The following is a 25,641-nucleotide window of genomic DNA, read 5'->3' as shown; positions in this document are numbered from 1 at the left end:
CCATCATTAACTTAAGTCCATACATTTACTTGTATTGCCCTCCTACACAAACATGTCTTCCTTGCAAGATCAAGGCCCTATATTTCTTCTTTTGTAGTCAAACAAACACTGTCTTAGCTAACAATTCAAATAGTCTGCCCCGGTTATATACCTCAAAATGAACTTGCATGGATACAGCTTCATCGAATTAGAGAGAACAATTTCTTCACAAAGATAGGGAAAAATAAATATCAATAGTTAGTCAGTTCTGAACTTTTAATTCTCTGAGTTATATTTATTCAAACAATTATGATACATCAACAATATTGTTTTCTTTACCTTGTCTAAGGTTTTCTGCTTTTGCTAACTACAAAGGAATAAGTCCATCATATTAAAAGACCTAATGTCTTCACACATGACTGTTTCTAGTTAATGTCTACTTACACAATGTAGTACCTCAGAAAATTATTTTTGGAACTTTAAAGAACCCTTGTGAGTTTCTGTTGCTGTTTCCATAAACATTTGTTGCTTCCATCATTTCTTATTTCTGCAATCAGATATTGAATAGTTGGCATGGGATTTGTATGAAGAACCTGTCCGAAGGGAGTGGTTTATTGGACATTTTTTGGAAGCTATTGCAGCATTATAGGAGATAAACTCTAATTCTGTCTTGACCCAAGTGGACTCCAATATTTGATCATACTGTTTGGGCTGCTGTAATTTTACTGGGCTGAAGATCAGTAGTAGTTAGAGACAAACTGCAAGGCAGTGTTTGTGCCCTTTTGAGCTCATTTTAAGAGTTGCACAATGTAAGAGACTATTTGGATCAGACAAACTCCAGTATCAGCCTTTCTTAGATCAGTCAGAATATTGTCCAGCTAACAGAAAGTTAACTCTTGCATGTAAATAAAGAAAGCATATCACTCCTACAGGTCTTCTAATTCAAATTCCTTCAAATGTCCCTGTTGTTGAATGTTGTCTCCATTCTCTTCTAGTATTCCCAGAATAACCTCTGAGTGCATTTCCATTTGCATTGAAGTTTGTTTCTGTTGGATAAAAAATTTGTTATGCACAACATCTGCATTCAATGGTATTACAAATTCTGCTTGAATTTTATTACAAGCATGATACCTATTTGATTTATCTGGGATTAGTACAGATTACTTCCTCTGTCATGATATCTGAGATACAGAGATCACATTAGTTACCCTCTCCCTATAATAGGTGATCATAAACAAATTTGCTTCACTGTTCTGAGCCCTTATTTTGTTGCTTGTTGCCTTGAAGGATGATATAACTGTGTACATAGAGTTTATTTCAAAGTCACACTCTAGCTTTCAGTGGTTGTATTTATGTGTTGGTAAAACAGATTATCTCAGCACCATTCTTTGCAATCTTCTTAACCTTTACATTATGTCCAAAGCCAATGTCACTGCTATTTCAGGTGTCAGCAGTATCTGAGGTACTGATCTGTTCCATATGTTTTATTCAGTTTCTCTTTCCTAGATGTGCCATCAACACTCATCTCAGCCACTTGTAGTAATCATCTAGACAATAACTACATAGATATGCTGAGGTCTTCCTGTCAAAAGTGTGTGTGGTGTTTTGTAATAGTTTGGGGACAGAGATGTCCTTTTTCTCAGTTAGTAATATTTGATATATTTTTTCAGGTGGTCATTAATTGTTCTATTTTTTGTTTTATATAGTGAACAAAAAAAGATGTCTGAAGAGTAGTGCATGCAGTTCAATGGTTGGGGGAGATACAGAATGTATGTTTGATGATAATTTTGTCTTTACATTCTCGTAGTCCATATGTGATAATCACAAGGGGTATTTTTAGTTAATTTGCATACCATTACTCGTGAAAAGTGTGCCAAAGGATTTTTGCATAGAAGAGGTGGCAAATATGACACCTTTAGGTCAAATTCAATCAAACAATTTTGGCCAGAAATGTCATAGAAATGACTTTGAATCTTGAGGATGAAAGACTTGTCTTGACTACAGTTCTGGAGCTCTCTTGGGCTTTTCTTTTCTGAGAAGATGACTATAAAGTAGAGGAGCACAGATTGCTCTTGGGAGCCAGCCCGAGGCTTGTGGAATGAACTCCAGGTGTGGGTTTAAAACACATGCCATTTCTGATATCATTAGGCATATAGACAACAATTTCTTCATATGTTTGCCTTGAGGAGAGGAGAGGAGAGGAGAGGAGAGGAGAGGAGAGGAGAGGAGAGGAGAGGAGAGGAGAGGAGAGGAGAGGAGAGGAGAGGAGAGGAGAGGAGAGGAGAGGAGAGGAGAGGAGAGGAGAGGAGAGGAGAGGAGAGGAGAGGAGAGGAGACTCACTTTTCTTGTCTTACAATCTAGTTGTGATTCATGAATTTAGGTGTTCCACAATTTCTGTCAGGGTTTGTGGTTATGCTTGTATATTTATATTTTAATTAATTAATTAATTTTAAAAAAAAAAAAAACAGCATTGAAAGGCACACTTTTTTTCCCCTGGGAGAAGAGAAGGTGGCATAGGAGCTTACACTGGCAATTGTCAGTTACATTCCTGAATGTACTAATAGAAAACTTTAAGATATTGTAGTATAAGTACAGCAATAGAGTTGAGTAGGACAGTAAAATGAATGAAACAAATCAAAAAAGGCGCTGAAAAAAATGTTTTGAATACACAGGATGGAGAAATTCCTCATAACAGTTTTCTATTTCAATGATATGTCCCCAAAACACACTGTTAAGGCACACCTGCACCTTTCCATCATGTGTTGCAGAAGAACCAGGTAAGAGACAATCTTACTGTGCTTCCTAGAGCACAGTTTACTGTGTAGCTTCACCAAAGTTATAGAGATCTAGACTACTGTCTGACTAAGCCATTTTTTCCTCTAACTCACACAATCACAGGCAGTAATAAAAAGAGTTGAATGCGCCAGCCAAGGAGCTCCATTAATTACAGCCACACAAATATTGGAAATATTTATTTTCTGTTTTGTCCAGTTGACTGAAAATTTTTAACTTGCTGTGAGATAAGCTGGCATCTTAACTTCCATTAGCATATCGTCTTTTCCAGAGTAAATATCTCTGGACATGATTTATCTTGGAGCAGGTGCACTCTTGAGGTAGCTTATATTGCGTGCATTGCTGAGCTTCCTCTTACTTGCTGTATGTACACGTTCATTATGAAATAGCCAATGATTTGCATTTTGCCACAAAACTCTTTCCTTTGATAACTTACCCACATGCTTACACATGTAATACCCCAGAATTGCCTATTCTGCAGGGAGTCATGCTGATTGCTCCTTAAAACATTGGTCCATTGAGTGTGGTTATGCTGAAACCCTTTCTCTCTGAGGCATACTTGACATAATATTCTCTTGAGGACTTTCTCCATCCTTTGTATGGAAATCATTGTCCTGTAATCTGCACAAGCACTCTGTGTGTTTGTTTTTGGTTTTGTTTTTTTTTTGTTTGGTTGGTTGCTTTTTGGGGGCTTCATTACAAGAACTCTGCATACTGTTTTCCCAGTTTTTCTTAATACTGACCTGCTGTTCCAAATACAATGTTGTGCCACTCTGCTTGCAAGTAATATCATGTGTGTCAGTGTAGTGAGAGAAAAAGTACAGACAAACTCTACCTGGTGGTGAGTCTCATCTGCATCTAACCAAGTTTTGATATTATCTGTAGGATGTGGAACAGGCATGGTTAAAACTTCCAGGCATCTATACCTACAAGAGAGTGATACAGACATGCAACTCTAAAATGTCTGCAGGAATTAAATAATACTTTGCAATAGGTGCACCTGCAATGGACACTGGGTAACAATTTAACTGAGTAAGAAACTTAAACACAGAGAGGAGATAACCACTCAAGTGGAGCATGGTCTGTGACCTGTGTGAAAGAAATTATTAATCTAAGGAACACATCTAAATTTAGGTGGTCAGGAACCGCCTAACATCTTTCAGAGATACTGAACTCTTTACACTGACTAGAAAGGGAACTTGAGTATTTTGGGGGAGATTGTTTCCATAGGTGCCAAAAAATTATTCATGATTTAGACATTTAAATTAAACAGACATTAACCATTTCTAAAGCTATACTACATTTTGTTTGTTTGTTTCATTACTGACCTTTTGATCAGCATTTTTCCAACTTTTCTTCTGCCTCACTGGTTTTAACTAGCTAGAGATTTAAAAGGACTCTATAGATATGCACACACATTTGAATTCCACGAAAAGCAAGAGCTTATGGCATACTACTATAACAAGTACAAAAAATACTCCTATTATAATAATTAAAATTACTACCTGTATAATATTATAATCAAAGAAAGAAACATAAAGGACAGGGACAGGCATTACATCAAAGATGTCTTTTAACTCCTTTGATGAAGTCTAGCACAATTCAAGTTGAGTGTGAGTGGTGTTTGCACAGAATCATGAAAACATTTTGTACCATCACAAAGGATTATCTGTTGGTTTTCAACGCTATGTAAATTTACCACAGAAGAGATCTACCAGCTGAATTACTCTCTTGAGACCAGAAGCAATCCTCATTATTTGACCAGAATATTGTTTTATGTTTAGATGCAAATGGCTTTCAATTACATGTTTTACTTGCACATGGGGAAACATTTGATATTGTATTTTAATGTTAACTCTTTCATAGCCATAGTTTCTTGAGTTTTTGTTTATTAAAAGAAGGTAGAGTGTATGGTAACCTCTTTTATCCTAATCAGAAGTTATTTTAGTCATTAATTAATTATTTTGCTTTTAACACTGGTTTCATTTAAATATTACATGTTCCAAATACTAAGGTATCTTGAGTTATTTTACTATCCTGAACTTTTTTTTTTTTCTCAGAAAGCGTTCTCTGTTATGCCAATAGGAAAAATGTGTAACTGAAGAGAAAAGTAGTGGTGTCAAGTCAGTAGGATGCATTTATTAGTGATGGGTGGAGGGCCACTAATGGTACAGCAATGCAAATTCCTTCTGTCAGCATGACTTTCACTTTTTTTTTTTTTTTTTTTTGTAATCTGTTCAGCTTAGGGGAAAAGAATGTTCTAGGCAATACCCATGAATTACGAAATGAACTTGGGCAACATGGGAAATGCAATTCGTCTTCGGTGTGATTAGTGCTGGTGGCCTGAAAGCAGAACCCACAAGACCATGGGGCAAAATCACAGTGAGAGACAGCAGTCAGACTAAGGTAGAAAAATGTCATCTACAGTGGCAGAGATATGGCTGAGATCTGGGTGTGAGACTGGAGCTCCAGGGACTGTGATGGGATCTGTGAGGTACTGCTCAGCAGTAGATGTAGTCTCACATCTAGCACATCTTTGTTAAAGCCATGGCTGGTAATGCACAATGATCTGTTTCTTGTAAACAATAATTCATCTGAGAAGACTGGTGTTTGACTTTAATCCATTGTGTATGGTTTGCTGACCCTTATCTTCATCTCTCTTTTTCCCTGACCTCTCTCATACCAGCAGTTTATATTACCTTCCAGAAATGTATATTACCTTCTACACGCACATATCAGCAAACCTCCAAGGAAAATTAGAAGGCAAAGCAATGTGAGGCTTAGCAGCATGATGTCCACTGTCTTTTCTTAGAAAGAAGAAAGATAATGTTAATAATGTGGGAAATAGAATTTCATAAATGGATGAATTATATATTAATGACTCATAAATATTGCGCCATCCTGAACTGCTAAAGATTTAAAGAAATATTTCACCAAGCTTTTTAGGTGGAACAAGGGCTTCTGCCTTCAGCATTGTTCTTTCCTCCTCCTTTTAGCCCTCAGCTTTTGCTGCTATCTCAATTCCCATGTTCCTCTGCACAAATGGACTCCATCCCTTCCTTTCCCTGGATTTCTCTCACACTGTGCATGGCCTGTCCTTTCACTGGACGTTTCCATTGAGCCCTGATTTCTCTGGATATCAGGCTCCATTTGTTCATCTGTCATTGACGCTCCTGCTGCCCCAGCTGCTCCTGGATTCCTGCTGTTGCCACCTCCCATCTCCACACGCCATAAGACCCATGCTGCTGCCTCCTCACCCCTTCACAGCTGCAATTGATTTAAGGTAAAATGAAAATAAAAGCTTTTTGTCAAACAAAATATTCTCTCTGACTCAAGAAGCAACATTTGTTTTTCATTATACTTATCTTTTTAAACCACATTAGGCAAAGTCCTAAAGAAATGCAAGTAAACATTTTGAAATACATATTTATACTGTTCAGAAAATATTGTTTTGTACCTTGCATTCATTCCTCTAAAATACCCCAAATACCAAAATAACAAAGTCTTTGATAGACTCAAAAATGCATTTTTTGGCAAATTTTATTTTTATTTGATACCTAGCTTTAGAACCATGACTATTTTGGATTCCTTTGAACTAAGTACTTTGAAGAAAAACAGGTAGGAACAGCTCTTAAAATGTTAGTGGTCCTAGGCCAGTTAAACAATGGTTTTAGGACCAATCTAGATCAAATTCAAAGAACAAAAGATTTGAATAAAATTCCTGGTTTGAATCCACTTGCAGTTAAAAACAAGGAAATGAATTTCCACAAATTTGATGTAAAACCAAGAAAAAGCTCTCAAACCTCTGTGTAAAACTAAGTATAAGAACAACCTTTATGTTCTACTAAAATACTAACCTATTCTTTATTCATTTTAAGCTGAAAACAGAGTTTTCCCCTTGTCTTTTGTGTGCTCAGAAAACATGTTCTGAACAATTTCTGGACTGTGTAACATTAATTCTTTATTTTGAGGTGACTGTTCTGCAACCTTCTGTTGCTAACCCTCTATCACGTACACACTCAAGAGAAGAGGAAGCACTGGTCTTTATATAAACCAAACCACAAAGAGGTTTGGTCTTCTTGCTTTCTTAACTCATACATTTTGAAAAGGTGAAAGAAAAAGAAGCACTTATTCTTTTAGATAGACCTTTTTAAGTTTTGTTGTTGTTGTTGTTTTATTTTTTATTGATTGATTGATTGATTTTGTTTTGCTATTTTGTTTTTTGTCTTTTTTTTTTTCAAATGCAAATGTATAAACTTAGTCACAAACAACAGTGGCTTGGCCTGCAAAATTCAGAACACCTCTGAATTACTATTAACTTCAAAGTGATCTATGAATGCTCAGAAGCTCTAAAAATTAGACCAATTATTTCAAGTTTCTATATATGAATAAAGCTGATCAAACATTTCTCTTTCAGCAGAAAGTTTCTATACTGAACAGTTCAGTTTAAATTGTTTTATTTTTCAAGGGCATATGCTAATTTTGATGGAAAATGAATGTGTTTCCCATGAGAAAATTAGCAAATTCTTTTCATGTCAAATGAACATTTCAGAACAAATATTTTAGTTATGTCTTGAATTATGTTATTTCATTTTGAAGTTTCAGCTTTTTTAAGTAGAGGATGAAATGCCTCTTAAAAATGCATTCTTAAAGAAATGTAACATAACTTCCAGATGAAACATCAGAATGTCATGTGGAAGTAAACAAAAAGCAGGTCAGTCCACATTGCTTCAAAACTTTCAGCAGAAAAAATGACACATTCCAAAATAAAATACTGAATTGATGTTTTTCCTTTCAAATTACTACACAGGAAGTCTCAATATTTTAAAAATAACTGTGTCTGTGAAATTAGGTATGTGACTTGCATGAAATTACCATGAATTATACTAATAATAACAGTTCAATAAATAAATAAATAAATAAAATCTAGGCAGCATTAAAATGCACTACATAAAGTCTACTTATTATATGTATTCCCAATTAAAAGCAGCCAAAATCATTTCAACAGAATACAAAATAAAATGGACAGAAAACTCTTTCTAGGCATCAACATAGATGCTTAAAGAAGTTTGCCTGAGCATGTGATCCTTCAGTGTAATGTATTCCATAGATTCGTTTTACAAAAGCCACTAATCCTCTCTGAATACAGGAAGGAAGAAGGGAAATTGGTATATTACATGAATTTGTGCATATGTGCAGTATGCTCCAGAGGTAAATCAACTTGCTGCACTGAACACGTGGAGATATGACATATTATATGCAATGGCAGTCTTTTCTTCTACAAACTTTTCTGAAGGAAAGGAAACAAGCTGTGATTGTTAAGCTCCAACAACAGCTGTAGAGAAAGTTGGGAAACCAGTGGTGTTGAAAACAGTCAGACAGCTGCAGCTGCTGAAAGCAAGGCTTGGTAGGCTGGAATCAGGGTGGATGACTGCTCAACTCCATTTCCTTCTTCTGGTGAGGGGCTGGCAGAGAATGAGTAAACCTACATTTCCCTACTAGGAAAAACCCTTCTAATTTCCCCTCCCTCCACTGTCTACACATCAGCCTGACATGAGGCACCAGGAAGACCTCTCTGCATGCTAATGTCCAAAGCTCATGCTTTCTTCGATGAGAAGAAAGAAACATTTCCAAAGGCTAATTCAAATCTCTGATGGGCTGAAATGTGTCCTCTCATTCACCATAGTGAGCACATGAAGCTCCTCTCTCTGAGTATTTCAGAAGTGAAATGCTTCTGAAATGAAGTGAATGAATCTGGACCGCAGAGATGGTAGCTGAGAGGTGCCAACAGAATAGCGGGATGTGGTAAGGCATTTGGTGGAGTAGACAGACTGCATCATATAAACCCTATGACTGAATTTACATTCAATCCATTGCAAAAATATCAATGTCTGGCCTTGTATTACCTGTCTCTTCAAATAAACATGTATTTGAAACTCAATGAATCAAAAAGACATATGCGAAAAATACAGTCTGTTGCATTAAATATTTATCTTGTATCATTTTATTAACGATAGTATTGAATAGTTTTTCATGTCAACATGCAGAGACAAGTCTATCTACATTACGTAAATATTGAGTGTTACTCATTCCATTATCCAACTTCCCCTTTGCCCAACCTGACATTATGAAGCTGCTGTACATGGAGGCATTTTTCTAATCATGGAAAGCACAAGAGTCACTTGTTAGCATATGAATGTTAAAATCTAGTCATAGGAGGTGAAGGAAAAAACATGGTTCTTGTTTAATTTGTACTAAAGCAAACTGGGAACCAGAGCACATATATTTGAATGTGAGCGTAACTACTTCCTATCTCTGTCAGATGAGAAATTATTCTCCTGATACAGTAATAGAAATATGTTAAATTTAGTCCTTAGGGACTACATGATTTGATGAGCTTTATGACATTCATGTGTTTCTTGGCTTACTGTCTTCAGCTGAAAGCATCCATAAAGAAGTCCATTGCAGAACAGGCAGGGGGATGTTGTGAGCCATGCAGCTGCTGACCATTTTTGTTTTCTAAAGGCTGCCAAATCACACTGGGAGAACAGTCCTGTGCTATTAACCCATTAGATCAGCCCATTAGATCAAAGAGTACATCTCCCCACAGCATGTAGAGCTGTGTGACCTGGTGCATGGCATGGACTTCCACATACTGCTACAGTACAGTAATAATAATACAGTACAGCAAAAAGAACAGAAAGTAAATATGCTAAATGATACTAACATATAATGATAAGAGTTATGAATGATAAATACATGATAACTTACCATCATGAATAATCACTGGTTCACTCCAGTCACTCCATATCTTGTTTCTTATGCATACTTCTTTCTTTGCCCTCACTTGTGCTGTACATTTCTTTGCTGGCCTGTGAAGTGGATACTCATATTTCTCTGCAGCAACATCTACAATCTATCAAGACAGGTTTAAGGGGTTATTTTAGGTGATTTCACATTGCAATTGAAACAGATAAAAGTCTATGGATGTCAAATACTACTTAACTACAATGTTACTTATATATCAAGCCTAGTAAAAAGAGATTTTTAGAAAAAAGTGTTTATATCAGACACAATCTGTCTTTTAGCTGGCATGTATTAAAACTCAACTCAGGTTTAAAAATTAGGAGGTTAAAACTGAAAAGATGGAAGGAAGTATCAGCTGTGTTTGAATGGTCAGAATCTGAAAGCACTTATTCCCTTTTTTTTTCTCTCACACCAAATATAGGATGAATACAGTAATAATGAATCCACAAGTTTCAAAGGTTTTGTTGTGGGTAGTGTGCTGTCTTTAGTTTTCTGCTAGAAAAAAGCTTTCAGTTTTCAACTGTCTAATGGTGAGGGTTGTCCATTATTTTAGTGACTATTTTGAAACATCTTTAATTGTGTCTATAAATGAAAGCATGTCACTTCAAAAGATAAAACATATGCAAGGTTCACCACAGTCTATAACAGCGGGTTCTCAAAATCATTCACCAACTTTGAAAACTGGAGCTAGGTGAAATAAACAAACAATGCTAAAAATTAAGAAAGAAAGAAAAAAAAAAGAGAAGGCAAAAAGGCAGGAAGCTTCTGCTCAGAAAAATTAGCATTACTGTTAGGAATTGGCAAAGAAGAATACTCAGTATTTCTGAATATGCATCTCAGAAATAAATGGGCTCAGAATCTGCATCTTTGGAGTTCGGAAAGCATAATGAGGGCAACTTTAAGAAAAGGTGACCTCCTGCTTTCCTTATACTGATCACAGTATGGATTTGGCTGTGTACCACACAACTTCTTTTTCTTCCTTCACTCTTTGTGACCCTCTTTCCAGATCTGTTGCCAAAAACAGATCCAAAAGTACACATGCTAAGTTTTTCAAAGTAAGTAAAAATGTGTGATATGAGGACTTTCAACAGCAAACTACAAGTAAGTATGATGTTTCAGTGCTCACTACATTCTGTGCCTGAAAATTTTTTCCTAAGGAGCCAATAATAGGGTCATGTCATTGTAAGAAATTACCAAAGTGCAAGAATGAAAGACATTTATAAAATTGTGGAGGCCATCCTATGTCAGTCATGACATGCAGCAACTTTTGGTCTACCCAGACCATTCTTGGAGGATACTTGTCTAACCTATCATCTGTAACTCAATGCAGAGTCACCCCAAGCAGGCCTGCAAACCTCTTGCCTTGCTAGAGTTTTCTTGGAATTAGAACAATTCTCCTAACTTTTTGCCTGTTTTTCTTGCTTCAAATTTAGCTAATTACTATTTATCCTACTCACAAGTAGTCACGAGTATGATACTTATGCTCTCATTAATATCCTTTTATGTACCAGAGGAGGGTTCACACAAGTTACTTACAGTCCTTTACTCTAGACGGTGTCCTCCTAAAGCATGTCTTCAAAGCTTCCGCTCATAAAATGTTGACAAAATGAGCAGAAGTTTTGAAAACATGCTCCAGGTGGTGGAGACTGAAGGACAGGTTTAGGGTAAATGTTCTCTGAACTTTCTTACAATGTATTTATATTTTGTGGTGGTGCCCAAAGCACAATTTGAGACTCCAGGCGAAACTTAGCAGCTAGACGGGAGAATTAGTCATGACCTACGTGTGACATGCCTATCATATATACTTTAATAGCTTTTGACCTTTGTGTAATAACGTAGAATTATTGACTTGGTTTGTGGTTCAATGTAATCCACAGACCTTTTTTCTTCAGCTTTACTGCCTACACATTAATTCCTTTTTTTTTCTTTTTTTTTTTTTTTCAGATTTGACCTATACATCCTAATCATAGGATTTTCCTTATTACTCAGTTTTGTCTTGTTGATTTAAAACTTACCCAAAATTTCAAATTCAGATTTTATTCCCTATACTGCTTGCTAAGCCTTCCTAGCTTTCAGTCACCTGTAGACTTAACTCTCTACTTTTAAGGTTTATCTCTTTGTATCACAATATTCTCTGGGCGATCAGACGCTGGAGAGCAGCCCTGCAGAGAGGGATCTGGGGGTTGTGCTTGACAGCAAGTTGAATATGAGCCAGCAGTGCGCCCTGGCAGCCAGGAAGGCCAACCGTATCCTGGGATGCATCAAGCACGGCATTGCTAGTCGGTCGAGGGAAGTGATTGTCCTGCTCTACTCTGCACTGGTGCGGCCTCATCTCCACAGTTCTGGGCACCACAGTACAAAAAGGACACTAAACTGTTGGAGAGTGTCCAGAGGAGGGCGACGAAGATGGTGAAGGGCCTAGAGGGGAAGACATATGAGGAGCAGCTGAGGTCACTGGGCCTGTTCAGCCTGGAGAAGAGGAGACTGAGGGGAGACCTCATCGCAGTCTACAGCTTCCTCGCGAGGGGGAGTGGAGAGGCAGGTGACCTATTCTCCGTTATCACCAGTGGTAGGACCCGCAGGAATGGTGTTTAGCTGAGGAGGGGAAGTTTAGGCTGGACATCAGGAAGAGGTTCTTCACCGAGAGGGTGGTCGCACACTGGAACAGGCTCCCCAGTGAAGTAGTCACTGCACCAAGCCTGTCCGAATTTAAGAAGCGATTGGACTGTGCACTTAGTCACATGGTCTAAACTTTTGGGTAGACCTGTGCAGTGCCTGGAGTTGGACTTGATGATCCTTATGGGTCCCTTCCAACTCGGGATATTCTATGATTCTATGATCTGTACACATGAGTATTCAGGAAGTCACCTCTTCTGGTATTCAGAATAAATAAATATAGACTTACATATTTTAATCATTATCCTCTTAGGTGGATAAATATCAAACAAATATCTACAACCCTGTTTATGGAATACCCTAACACCTCAAGTAATTAAGTCTATCTGACAACAATTAATACCTGGCTTTGACCAGGAAACTGAACTTCAGTCTTGCTCCACTCATCTCTGTCCCATGTCTCCTGTAACACTGCTGCAGGTTTTTTCCTTACCTTTGTGTCTCAATTTTGTGCTACTTTGCTAGGTAACTACCTTTCAACCATTACTACCATTGATGCTGATTCTCCTCAAATCTGCCTTAAAGCTCCCTCACTTAGCTGGTGCCCTCATATGCTACACTTTATTGTTGGTTGACTCTCTCCTATCTCCCCAACCATCTAATCTGTGAAAAAAGCCCAACAATTTTCCACCGATGTAGGTGTTTATTCTCTTCCACCAGCACCCCAATTTTCCTTTTGTTTCCTTTGCTTTGTTTATATCCTGCATATGTGTACAAAACAGAGGAACAACTCTGTAAGACAAGAAAAATAGAAGAGTTTACTCCATGTAAATAAAGATGCTAGAAAATTTAATGCATTTGACATTTCCTTCCAGAGGGCGAGAGGTGTTAGGAAGCTGGAAAGGGGCAGCAGCAGAAAACTGCAAACGGCAGAACCCAGCTACTCAACTCAGGCACATCCTAGCCTTGGGTTGGCAAAGGACCTCTTACTCCTGGCCCTCCCTGCTTCTACTTCACTTGCTCTGGGTCTTGAAATGGCAAAGTAATCTGCTTGCATTGGCAGGAAGGGATCAGAAGTGTTCCAGCAGCATTTCTGAGCAGCATACCAAGGCTCCAGCATGAACCTCCCTTGCTCACTCTGCTTCCAGCTGTTAGAGATTAGGAACCTAGTGAAAGGGCAAGAGAAAGCCCCCAGATGTATCTAACATGAGTTTTGAAGTGTTATACTTGGGAATGGTTAAGGAGATGATAACTATGTGCTGAGGTGGCCTAGGAGGAGACTACCTGTCTTTCTTCTGGAAAAAAAAAAAGAGGGCTGAGAGGTCTCATATCCACATACAGACCCAAACACCTTTTCCACGTGCTGCAGTGAGGGCATATGAGAAGATCCAATGCAGCTCTGGAAGCTGTTTATGAGGATTAGCTAATAAACTAAACATCTGAACTAATAAACCCTGATGTAATATAGGAAAATATGTTATGTGTCCAGTAATGTGTCTACCTTATTGTACTTTTCCTTTCTACTGTGACTAACAAAGAATGGATATATATTAATTTAGTCATATGTTCTTTCAGACTTTAATAGTCTTATTAGCTAGATAAGCCTTTTATTGCTACAGTACTGTGCATTCAGGCATGTTAGTTAAAATTTAGGTTCTTGACGAAAAACACAGCTTAAAAGAGACCTTGAATGAAAACACCAAAGATTCAGAAAATTCACATTCAAACACATATCTGAGTTTTTTAGTATCATATGTTAAGTTCTTGGCCTTCAACTCTTTGGGAGTGCAAATGAGAATCTGCCTGAAAACATTTCAGCTCTTACTGCTATGTAATTTTAAACCACCAGCTGGCAATGCCACCATATTGCCACCATGCTGCATAAGCAAAACTATAATACTGTTCTATTTTTTACTGTTAAAACTAAGAGAAGCTGCTGATACGACATGAATGATCACTAAATATATAATAAAGTATGTAAACAACAGAAGTGATTATTTTAGTGATGTATATAGAAGTAACAACATTGACATGTGAATTGTGAGCACCATCCTGCAAGGATTCACATGTATTTCACATGAATAATTCACCAAATATAGCATGAATTAAGTATGAGAGAAAAGCTTTGCAAGGCTGAAACCTAATTACAAATTTTAGCAACAAATTAATATTGCAATTTAAATTAGCAAAGATGTTTTAGTTTTGAGGAGTACATTGAGAGCCAACATAGTTTTATTCTGATGGCAGGAAATCATATGCTTTTAATCAACAGCTTCAGCGCGCTGGAGGGAAGGGATGCCATCCAGAGGAACCTGTGAGGTTCTGAGGCACGAGAGGTGGGTCTGTGAGAACTTTACACTGTTCATCAAGGCCAATCCAAGGCCCTACACCTGGGTAAGAGCAATGCCAAGCACAAAAACAGGCTGGGTGGAGAATGGATTGAAAGCAGCTCTGAAGAGAAGGACCTGGGGGTGTTGGTTAATGAGAAGCTCAACATGAGCCAGCAGTGTGTGCTTGCAGCCCAGAAAGCCAAATGTATCCTGGGCTGCATCAGAAGCAGTGTGGCCAGCAGCAGGGAGAGGGAGGTGATTCTCCCCCTCTACTCTTCTCTCATTAGACTCCCCCTGGAGTGCTGCATTCAGGTCTGGGAGCCCCAGCACAAGAAGGACATGGAAGTATTAGAATGAGTCCAGAGGAGGGCTCCAAAGATGATCAAGGGGCTGGAGCACCTCTCCTATGAAGACAGGCTGAGGGAGTTGGGGTTGTTCATCCAGAAGAAGAGAAGGCTCGGGGGAGGCCTTACAGCGGCCTTCCAGTATCTAAAGGGGGCCTACAGGAAATCTGGGGAGGGACTCTTTGTCAGGGGGTGGAGTGACAAGACAAGGGGGAATGGCTTTAAACCAAAAGAGGGTAGGTTTAGATTAGATATTAGGAAGAAATTCTTTACTCTGAGGGTGGTGAGGCCCTGGAACAGGTTGCCCAGAGAAGCTGTGGATGCCCCATCCCTGGGAGTGTTCAAGGCAAGGTTGGATGGGGCTTTGGGCAACCTGATCTAGTGGGAGGTGTCCCTGCCCATGGCAGGGGGAAGGAACTGGGCAATCTTTAAGGTCCCCTCAAACCCAAACCATTCTGTGATTCTGTGATTCTATGATTCTATGATTCTATGATTCTATGATTCTATGAATAGTGTCTTTCTACAAGTAATTAATTTCCTGTTAAAATGCAACATTATGCAGCTACACTTCAAAACAAACACTTGTTCAGTTTCTGTCTAGTTGGGGGAGTGTTTTGAAATATCTACAAGCGTTTTTCAAACAAAATACTTATACATATTATCTTAAGATTCAGGTGGAACATCAAGAAAACACAGATGTTATCCAGGCAGAAATCGATTCAAAATTCTTGGTGTGTGATAGAATCTTATTTACACTCAGCTTATTTAAAAATAAAAAAATAAAATAAAATATATGGGCAGGGCCATCCAACGCAGGCTGTCCAGGCCCATCTCCAGGCAGCTTTTGGATATCCCCAAGGAGGAGACCCCACAGCCTCTCTGGGCAGCCTGTGCCAGGGCTCCGTCACCCGCACAGCACAGAAGTGCTGCCTGGTGCTCAGAGGGAGCCTCCTGTGGGCCTGTTTGTGCCCAGGGCCTCTGGTCCTGGCCCTGGCACCACTGACAAAAGCCTGGCTCTGTCTTCTTTGCACCCTTCCTTCAGGTGTTTGTAGATATTGAAGAGATCCCCCCTTAGCTTCCTCTTCTCCAGGCTGAAGATTCCCAGCTCTCTCAGCCTTTCCTCATAGGAGAGGTGCTCCAGTCCCTTCATCATCTTCATAATCATCATCTTGAATTTGTAAACGTGTTTTCCTACTTTTCACATTTAGCGTCTTTTTTTTTTTTTTTTTTAAGCAATACATACTTTAGATTCAAAAACTTAATTTGTTTCACTAGGAACATTTCAACACTAAACAAAAGATATAAAGTGTTTCAGTGTTTTTAAATAACAATTAAAAATGTTTAACATCCTTCAGAAAAACTCTGAAAATAGCTGTGAATATTGAAACAAGGAAAGAGCTGCTAAGAGTGAATAAATCTGTATACTATTTCTGTAGAAAAGAAGATAGCTGCAGTTCCAGAACAAATGAGATAAGCTGGAGCCTGACCAATACATATTAGCCAACAACCTTATGGCAAAACACACCATACAGTGTCTTTACAGTGCAACTGTAGCCATCCAGTTTTTCCTTGTATGAAAAAAATAAGGTAAAATATGCAAGTCTTATCTTTGGACGGAAAAGACACGGGAACAGTGATATTTAGCATCTTTCAATAACATATTCTTCTGGCTGAAAATTACCTTTCTGAATGAAAGGTTTTTACCCTTTCTTCTGTTTCTCAGTTTTCACAAATAATGTCTTTTTATCAATAGCAAAAAGTCACTAATCTGAGTGATGCTAATGTACAATTCAAATTCAAGATGAAAAGAAAAATAAAAAACAAAACAAAACAAAAAAGCAGTCCACTTGAATGCAAAAATGAATCCGAAAAAAACTTCCTAAAATATGTTGATTTTCTCTTTTGACCAAAAAGACAAAAAATGTTGGGCTATTTAAGAATGATCTTAAGGTTTCTTTAAAGTTTGTTTGAGTTTTAATTCCTTTAAGCTCGAAGTATGCCTCATTTTTATATAAATTTTGCTATGGGGAGTAAGTACATTCCCCCCAGAATGATTACCTTATGGTCCGTTATTTTCACTTGATACATGAAGCAGTTGTTACTTGCTGAACCAATGGTAGGCGGGGGGTTTCCAGTGAATTTTAATACTTCTGTTTTCAAGGGAAACTGAGACGTTGATCGGTGGGTTGAGTTTCTCTGAAAATAAGCACAGAAAGTTCTTCTGTACCTCATGTTGTTTCTCATATTTATGCTGATGCGAAACAACAACAACACAGTACATCAGTCTTTACAATAGACAACTGCCTATTTGAACTGGAGTTTCCCACATGCAGAGCAAGCACTCAGTGAACAAGATGATTTCTTTAAAAGTGCTGCTCACTAAGTGCTATCCATTTGTGCCTCAAAATAAAGGGAAGCAGTCTTTTTTTCATATAACTTTCCAGGGAAGGTAACAAGGGGGGGCAGGAGGAGCAGGCCCTTTGTGTTCACTCCCTGAATTTTGGAGGGTGTCAAGAAGACCCCGGGAGTAGGCTTTAAGCAGTTTAGGATTATTTCCACTGTGTCTTGTGGGATACCCCACGTCTGCCTATAAGTCCAGTGGTTAACTTTGAAAAAATGGAGTTTCAGTTCTCACTGACGTGTAGCGGCTTCTGGCAAGTATTATTCACTTTATGAGTTTTGCTACACAATGCTTAAAACATCTATTTCTTTTTCAGATGAGCACATGAGCACTTGCTATGGAGGAAATTATTTCCTTTGGAGCAAGACAGGCTTAGGAGATGTAAACAATAAAAGAATAATTCCCCACCCCACCACTTCCCATCATGAACTGCAAGGCATGCAGCGGCCATGTGTTTTGTGCAGGGAAGGTGGGCAGGGTGGTAGCAAGGGATGTTTCATTTCCATGGATTTTAGCATTTGGTTTAGATAACCAATTTCCAGCATGGCAAGTGCTGGGGCACTGATCTCAGTCAGGTACAGGTGTGTGCTGGAGTGCTCAGGCAGTGTGAACCCTCTGCAGTTTCTGTTGTGCTGCCACAAAGGGAGGAACCACAGTTGCAGTCCTCCAAAAAAGCTCTCCCAGAAGAGGCATGTATTCACCACAGGGCTATGGGGACAGAACTGGTAAGGCCTGACACTGGCATGGCTGCAGCATGGCACTAAGAAGACAGAGATAGAGACAGAGAGGGAGAGTGGCAACGCTGCTCCTCCATGAAGCAGCTGTATGCGTTTCCTGCAGTTGCAGCTGCATGAACCTGTCTCATTCTACAAGAGTGTGTGTCATGTTAAGGTTTCCTGTTTGGCTTTTCTTTTTTGTTCCCCATCTTGAGAAGTCTCCTCGCTGAGTAATGAGCCCTAGGCAGTCTCCACAAAGTTAGCAAAAGCTTCTTTCGCAACCTCAGGCTTGTAAAGTTGTCCTCTTCCGCCTGCCCCTGAAACTGACCAGCCTTGAGGGTCAAGGTGTACCCCAGCCATGAAAGGTGAGGAAGGTGAACAGCAGCTATTTTGTGTTTGGCCTCTTCAGTGGTAAAAACATGTTTTCACCTCTGAGATATTATTTCCAGAGCATCTCACCCTGCTTGTGAGTGGTAACCGAGAGTAGGAATGCAGCCCTGAAGAGGGCAATTTCTTCAGCCACCTCGGCAGCTAGGGCTGAGTTATCTTGGGCTGCATGCAGCACAGGGCAAGCACAAAGTCCTGCTTAGTCGGGGAGCGTGTCATGGTACGTGAAAAGAACTGGGCTTGCAGGGGCTGCACCCCACAGCAACCTCCAGGAGAGTGGCAGGACAAGGTTGGCTGAAGCCCAGCTGGGTGTGCTCCTGTTGAAGAAGGGAACCAAGCACAAAAGAGCCTTTCTGATGAGTGTGGTACAAAGGGTGCAACTGCCTTCTCAGGGGGAAAAGGCAGCACTGACTTGCAACACTACAGCCTTGCAAGGGAAATGCCTAGTGACTTGCAACGTGTGGAAAAGCATCACCTGCAAGCACCCTTGGGGTTGCTGCACGCTACCAAAATTAGGCAATGGATTTTAGGAGCAAGGCAGGTTTTCTGCTCTACACTGGGACAGGAGGGGAAGCTGTTGGCCGAACCAGCTGTGGCTGGCATGCAGCCATGCTGATGAGTCAATGGAAATGACAGGATGGGCTGGGAGGAAGTGCTGGTGGCCTGGCCTCAGCAAAGGGGAGGCAGTGATATAGCTCTAAACAGGAGGGAGGGAGATTGTAATGCAGTGCAGAGAGAGAAGCAGGGAAGCATCAGATGCTGTGACCAGATGTACTTCTCTGCTGGGGAGGACTAGGGGGTGGGATGGGACACAGGCAGTCATTTTGGAAGTGAGCTCCTCCCAGTTCAGCTATGAAACACCTAACACAATGTCCTGAAGATGGGGGCAGGGGCGGGTAGGGAACAACACAACTATTTACTTGAAATGTGTCATTTTGCTAAAACAGAACATACCGCTTTTTAGGTGTTCTGACTGCAGTATAATTATTTTGGTAAAGCCAATAATTGTATGAGAACAAAAGAGAATACTGTAGTAAGAGCAAAAATGAGATCTAGCTCAGGATAGATTTGATAGTTTTTAATGATGTTTTGCTTTTCATTTGAGGTATGCCCATTCCCATGTCACAGGTCTGAAATATGATCAATACTTACTTTCATGATTTAAAGTATTTGAGTCTGCAATCTGTGCTAAAATTCAGGAGAATTTCTCACTAATGGGATTAATTCAAAACATCACAATGAAGTAAGGAAAATAAACTAATCTGATCATTCAGGACTGTCAGTAGTTAAAAATCACTGGCAAAATAATTTTAACTGAAAAATGCCTTCATAGATAATAGATATGTTACTGATACTTGAGAACACTCATATTCTCAGATCAGTTAGTAGTGAGACTTTGTGGGTTATATTCCTTTTTCTTTATCTCTTTCCTCAGGACTATAAAAGAAAAAAAATGATAGAAAAGAGAAAAACACTGGAGAAAAGCAGAGCATATATTTTTTTTTCAAATTGCATGGAATGAAACCTTTAAAACATTTTCTCACAATATCCTATCATTTTTAAGGGACAATTGTAGATAAACAATAGTCTTACTTCAGAGAAAAAGAAATAAAGCCTTTGAGCCACAATTACTTTTGTTTAATTTTGTGTAAAATTCTCAGAGATATAAATGCGTAGCAAGTTAGAAATAATATTTGACTTTTTTCACACTTCCCCTCTTTCATTTCTTTGCTTCAAGACCAATAAAATAATTAATAAATGAACTTTTCATAACTGGCAGTAATAGATAATGCTTACCTATTTTCTGAGGTAGAAAAGCTTTGTAATAAGAGAGTCCCCTTGAATTATTTTTCAGATCTGTTACAGATATATTTAATTTGATTTTTCTTGATGGCTGGAAATATATGTCTTTCATGTGGCATCCAATATTTTTCTTCCTTGCATTTTTAATATATTGCTGGCATTCAAAATATTTTCCTGTCTGTCTGTGGGAAGAAATATGAGTGTTGTAGATGAAGTTATAACAGGCCTTAGACAAGGTATAATAGACTTGGGTTAAACAAATAAACAAACAAAAAAAAAAGTTTGATACTTATTTTGCACAAGGTCTTTACCTGTATGAAAAAAAAATCTGGATATGTGCAGGGAGCTTCCGTTTAATGTGCCAGTGCAATTGAAGAAAGAAATATTATATATGATGCATGAAAGATTCTGAATATATACTGCAACAAGAAATCAGAAAAAAAAAAGTGAAAATATGAAGTTTATTTTATATGGATTTTCTAATAACAACATGATGGATGACTTTACAAACCCATCAGGCATCCTTATTTCTGGAGGATAACTGGTGGATGAGAACAAAGGGTCTTCAGCTTTTGAGGCCATGATAACTGAGAAGCATTTCTGCTACCACCAAAAGCCTTACTAACACAGTAAAAGATAAAAAAAATATATATATAAAAAATAAAAAAATAAAGAAATGTCTGGAATACTAGCTGAAGATCTCTACTCTTTTAAGTTTTCCTGAAGCAGGTAATACAGAAAGCAATCTCAACAGACATAGGAGCTGTCAGGGAAGATGGAGAGAGTGCTCGGGTTGTTCTGACATCTCACGCAGCGGGGCTAGTTTTCTGAATCTGAACATGTCTAAAATGATTCCGTAATATTTCAAGATGCTATGAGTCATTTTGTTATATCCATACCAAAAAAATGGTGTAAATGGGCTTTTAGAAGCAATATGTCCTCCAAGACAGAATATTGTCATGAGTGCTTGTATGTCTTAACAACATGCAGGAAATAACAGACCTGGAGGAGCCTTGTAAGTACATTCCGTCCAGCCACTCTCCTTAATTAGCTCTTCAGTTTCTTTTGCAAAAAGCTGTGTTTTAACTTTAGCATTAAAACCAGAATGTACTCAAGACGTATTATCTTTTTCTTTTCTTGTAATCTTTCCTAAGAGGAGGAAGATAGACAGTACTAAGTACTGAAAGGAAAATGATGCAAATTTACTTACCAAATGTGTGGTTTCACTTTAAACTACGTGTAACTGTTGAACAACTTACTTTCCTTTCATAAGAGGTATTGAAGAATGTGTAACTCAAAATATACTTCACACTGTACTTCTTTGTCTCTTCTTCTGTCAGGTTATTGTTCCAGGACAGAATAACTCTGGAATCATACTTGGTAATCTGCAGATCATTCTGTAGCCCAAGCTCATCTGCAATTATAATGACATTACTTTGTCATTTATAATGACACATGGGGGGCATGGAAGACCTGCCCCCAACTGCATAGACAAAGGATTTTGCTCCCAGTAAGGCTTGCACATTCATCAGATCCCCGAGAGCTCTGTTCTCACATGGAATAGGTTGTCATATTCAGTAATATGACTTTAACAGTGAGATTTATGTTTACTGATCTATAGCTACCAAAATGTCAGGTGATTCACTTTTAACTATCCTGGACAATTTTCCTATGGGTTTGGTCTCTATGTCTATCCACTGGTTGTAGAAAGAGCCTTGAAAAGAAGTTCTGATCAGACATCTGGGATGGCTAACATAGGATGAACTGTTACTTAATATTTTACTTACCTGCTACGTCTGGTTGTCCACTTGCCAGGCTAGTGGAAAACAGTGTTTTATGCTGTAATAAAGTTAGTATCAACACGACAGGAACAAATGTAATATGTGCCATAGCAAATGCTTTGGGCCACAGGTCTGCAGAAATTGAGACTCTTTAGTTGCAACTTTTGCTGGAAAAGCTCTTAGAACATGATGTTTTCATCTTGCATCTGTGAAATAATATGAAACAGTAACTTAACCACTTAAATGATGTCCAAAATATAGGGAGTAAGTATGAAATAACTCATTGTCAATGGGTCTTGTTGGTCAGTGTCTTCTATTACCAGGATGTTTGTATTTAAACCTAGTCTTTAACTGTATGCCAGGGCCAAGGATGATGCGTGTGCCATATTGAGCTGGTTTTGAATTGGGGTGCTCCTTAGTTTGCATGGCGAGATCACAGAAATGACACTACTGACAGTGCCTGGTAGCAGACAGCTTGGGTGGGAATCATCCAAGATAACTTTATATAGATACAGAAACATCAGCTGTATCTGTGGGAGTCCTCTAGCCTCTAGTGGCAGTAGAGCAACTGTTACTTCTAGGTTGTGATTCACATTACCAGTTTTAGATATCTACTTTAGGATAAAATGAATGGTAACTATCTGAGGAGAAGAGAAATGAATCCTGCCATTTTCAAAGTGAGTATCAGCAAGAATATGCCACATTTGCAAACTTTGGGGTAGAGTGAGCAAACAGATTACACACTGGTCAAAGTTGTTTTTAGAAAGACATGCACATTGATGCTTCTCTGATGGTTGACTGTTCATTCAAAGGCAGTTCTCTTGATGTAAGATGACCTCTCAAACAGTTCTCCACAGAATTAATAAGCCTCTATGTTCTGGGCTTTTCAAAGCCTCTGTGTTCTGGGCTTTTCACTCAACAACTAACTCAATTACCATGGCTTTGAATATTTTCAGTACTAAATCCACATGAAGCGCTATAAAAAATCATGACAGAATGCTTTAAGATAGAGATTCTCCCACCTGGTTCTCTCTGGTATTTGTCTCAGCTATGGCAGCAGCAACAGCTGCAGTATGCATGCCAAATCAGGGCATTTGACCATGTGCACAGCAAATAAAAAAGTATATTTCTCTGCTTGGTGTGCCTGGGAAATAAGACAGTTCAGGGTAAGCTATGCTTGCCCTCACTGCTCTTTAATGATACCCTTGGAATGGTATTGTTTGTAGCGAAAGTAAATGTCAGGGAAAATGTAAAATGAAAACAAGGTTTCATGGGTTTATAACCCAACATGTAGTAGTTATAAAGTTCTCATCCATTCCCATGGTGAAGCCCCCAAAAGTAGTCTTAGGAACATGTATGTACTTAAATCAGTACAAAGGGAAAAATGAGGGTGGAAAACACTAAACAGGTTAAAAATTAAATATTTGTAGCTGTCAGTAACATGACAGTTATGGAAAACACAAGTGAAGAGGGACTTAAAATAGGAAAGGGAACAAAATCTTAAAATAACAAATGCTTCTGGTGTTAGAAACAAAAATAGAAATCATCTGTGTGGCAATATAACCGACTGCATTCAAATGGAGAGAGAAAACACAGGGGCAGAGAAAAGATTTTTGAAGTCTGAATAAACTTAGGGGAAAAAAAAAAAAAAAAGACGGTTTGAGTCAAAGAAAGACATTTCAGGAGAGAGCACTGCTGTTTCCCAAAGGTGGCTTGTTCCTAGGAGTACCTTTTGTACAGCACTGAAGGCAGTCTCTACTCAGTGCATAATGAACTCCTGCACCTTGAAGCCACAGGAAGTGTGATGGCAGACAATATCAGCAGGCTGAGAATAGGACTGGGCAAACTGGCAGAAAGCAGGTTTATGAAAAGGTTCCAAAAAGTATTAGGCATGAATGTAGACTCTGACATCTCTAATTTAGCAACTGTGGATGCTGGGTTGCAAGAGGTGGACAACGTTGTGGAATATATCCCAGTGGTACCTCCTATTGCCATTGCTGCAGACAGAATAGGAGCTGCACCACTGGGCTGACCCCACAGGACATCTCTTATGTTTATACACAATGCATTAGTCCCCAGAATACAGCAAAGGGAAAACACTGTAAAATAAGAACACCCAAGGTGATCACAAGGAAACAAAAAGTCATCCATATGTAAAAGGCTTTTTGATACACTACTTGTCAAAGAATGCATATTTTCATTTATGCCACCATAGATGAGAAGAGTAACAGAACATTTTTTCTCAGATGTAAGCAGACAGGACTCTGTGCTTGTAGTGTTGTTTTAGTTACAAAGGGCTTTATGTTAGCATATGGTGCCAAAATTTAGTCCATGAGATGCAAAATAAAATTAATTGCCTGACTTTTTTTTTTTTTAAAAAAAGAACTCTCTAGTTCTTTATTTCTCCCCTGAAGAAATAAATTGTAGTCAAATGTACTTACAGACAGATTTTAATGGGATAGAAAATACGTAAATAATATAAATAATCTAAAAATAATCACAAAAAAGGGCAGACTGTTTTCTAAACAGTAATCTGCCAAAAAAAAAAATCACTTTTATTATGAAAGTATTCTTAATAATTAAAGAATGTCACTATGCTTATATGTCTTTTTTGTTTGTTTGTTTCTTTGTTTTTGTTTTGTTTTGTTTTGTTTGTCCCCTTGTTTTCACCGTTGAACTTCAACTATAGCCATTGTGCCTGCTGGTTGCTGCCCAGCAATGCTTTTAATCTGCAACAGTGGGTGGATGGAGTAATGTAAAGGCATGGTAACAAATGGGAAGCTGCCCACCATATACCAGAACAGCTGCAGAGACCATAGTGATTGTGCAAAACCCACCTGGCAAATCTGGGAAATAGACAGTCAGGGCCAGAAAATGAAAGTAGTGAAACCAATCTGAGCAAAACTTAGAGCAGTTACTTTTAGTGTAGGGAAAACGAACTGCTTAATTTTAAGAATTCAAGAGACTAGAGAATTTCCTGAAATGTAGATGTGTGCACTGGCTATGCATCTGAAGAAAGGCATTTCTGAAACCTTTGTGGGTCAGATTATTTGACTACTCTTAAATAAAAAAGTAATAATAATAATAATAACAGTAAAATAAGGAACATCACTTTTTTATATTTTGTTTGAGAAAATAATAAAATTGTTCCAAAGTGTTCAATTGCTTTTGAAAAAAAAAGTATATTGTGCATAATTTACAGCATAAATTCAATCACTAAGCAATAAAATCTTGCATTCTTAAACTCAAATTCAATTTACGAAGCAATCTTAAATAACGGGTATCACTAGGACCATTTGTTTTATTAAGACATACCTAAAACTTACACTTCATTTAAGGCTGAGAATTCATATTTTTCAAAGTTCTTATCTGTGATAGCACACAATGTTGATATTGACTAAGGAATAATGATATAAACATCATACATCAAATACATTTTAAATGTCTGGGTAGATAGTTAAAATAGCACTACTATTTACATTTGGTTTTTTTTTCAAAACTTACCTGCTTTCTAATGCATGTTAAATGCATGCAGCATCATTTGGGCTGAGATGACAGCAAGGTCAGCACTGGAGAATGTCTTGATTTAAGTCTATAGTGAGAAACTGATTCGAGAAACTTCCTTTTTTCTCAATATGCCACCTCAGAAAAGCCCGTTGCCACTGTTGCTTCCTCCTATGGGAC

General features: G+C 38.3%; 1 protein-coding gene across 1 annotated transcript; it reads right to left on the bottom strand.

The window, feature by feature from the left end:
• Positions 1-229: 229 nt before the first annotated feature.
• On the bottom strand, positions 230-25,624 carry LOC121058829 (interleukin-5 receptor subunit alpha-like). Its single transcript, XM_040534886.1, is given in 14 exon segments — positions 230-1,025; positions 3,608-3,698; positions 5,492-5,579; positions 9,544-9,688; positions 16,928-16,996; positions 16,998-17,065; positions 20,171-20,358; positions 20,488-20,542; positions 20,545-20,595; positions 21,179-21,286; positions 21,289-21,325; positions 21,436-21,590; positions 21,964-22,163; positions 25,462-25,624. Coding segments are annotated over 13 exon segments (1,278 nt in total). The 5' UTR covers positions 22,067-22,163; positions 25,462-25,624; the 3' UTR covers positions 230-905.
• Between the last annotated feature and the right edge of the window lie 17 nt (positions 25,625-25,641).

The sequence above is a fragment of the Cygnus olor genome, chromosome 1, assembly GCF_009769625.2.
Source record: "Cygnus olor isolate bCygOlo1 chromosome 1, bCygOlo1.pri.v2, whole genome shotgun sequence".
NCBI lineage: Eukaryota > Metazoa > Chordata > Aves > Anseriformes > Anatidae > Cygnus > Cygnus olor.
Note: the sequence above shows the minus strand (reverse complement) of the source record. Positions and strands in the feature narration are given on the sequence as shown.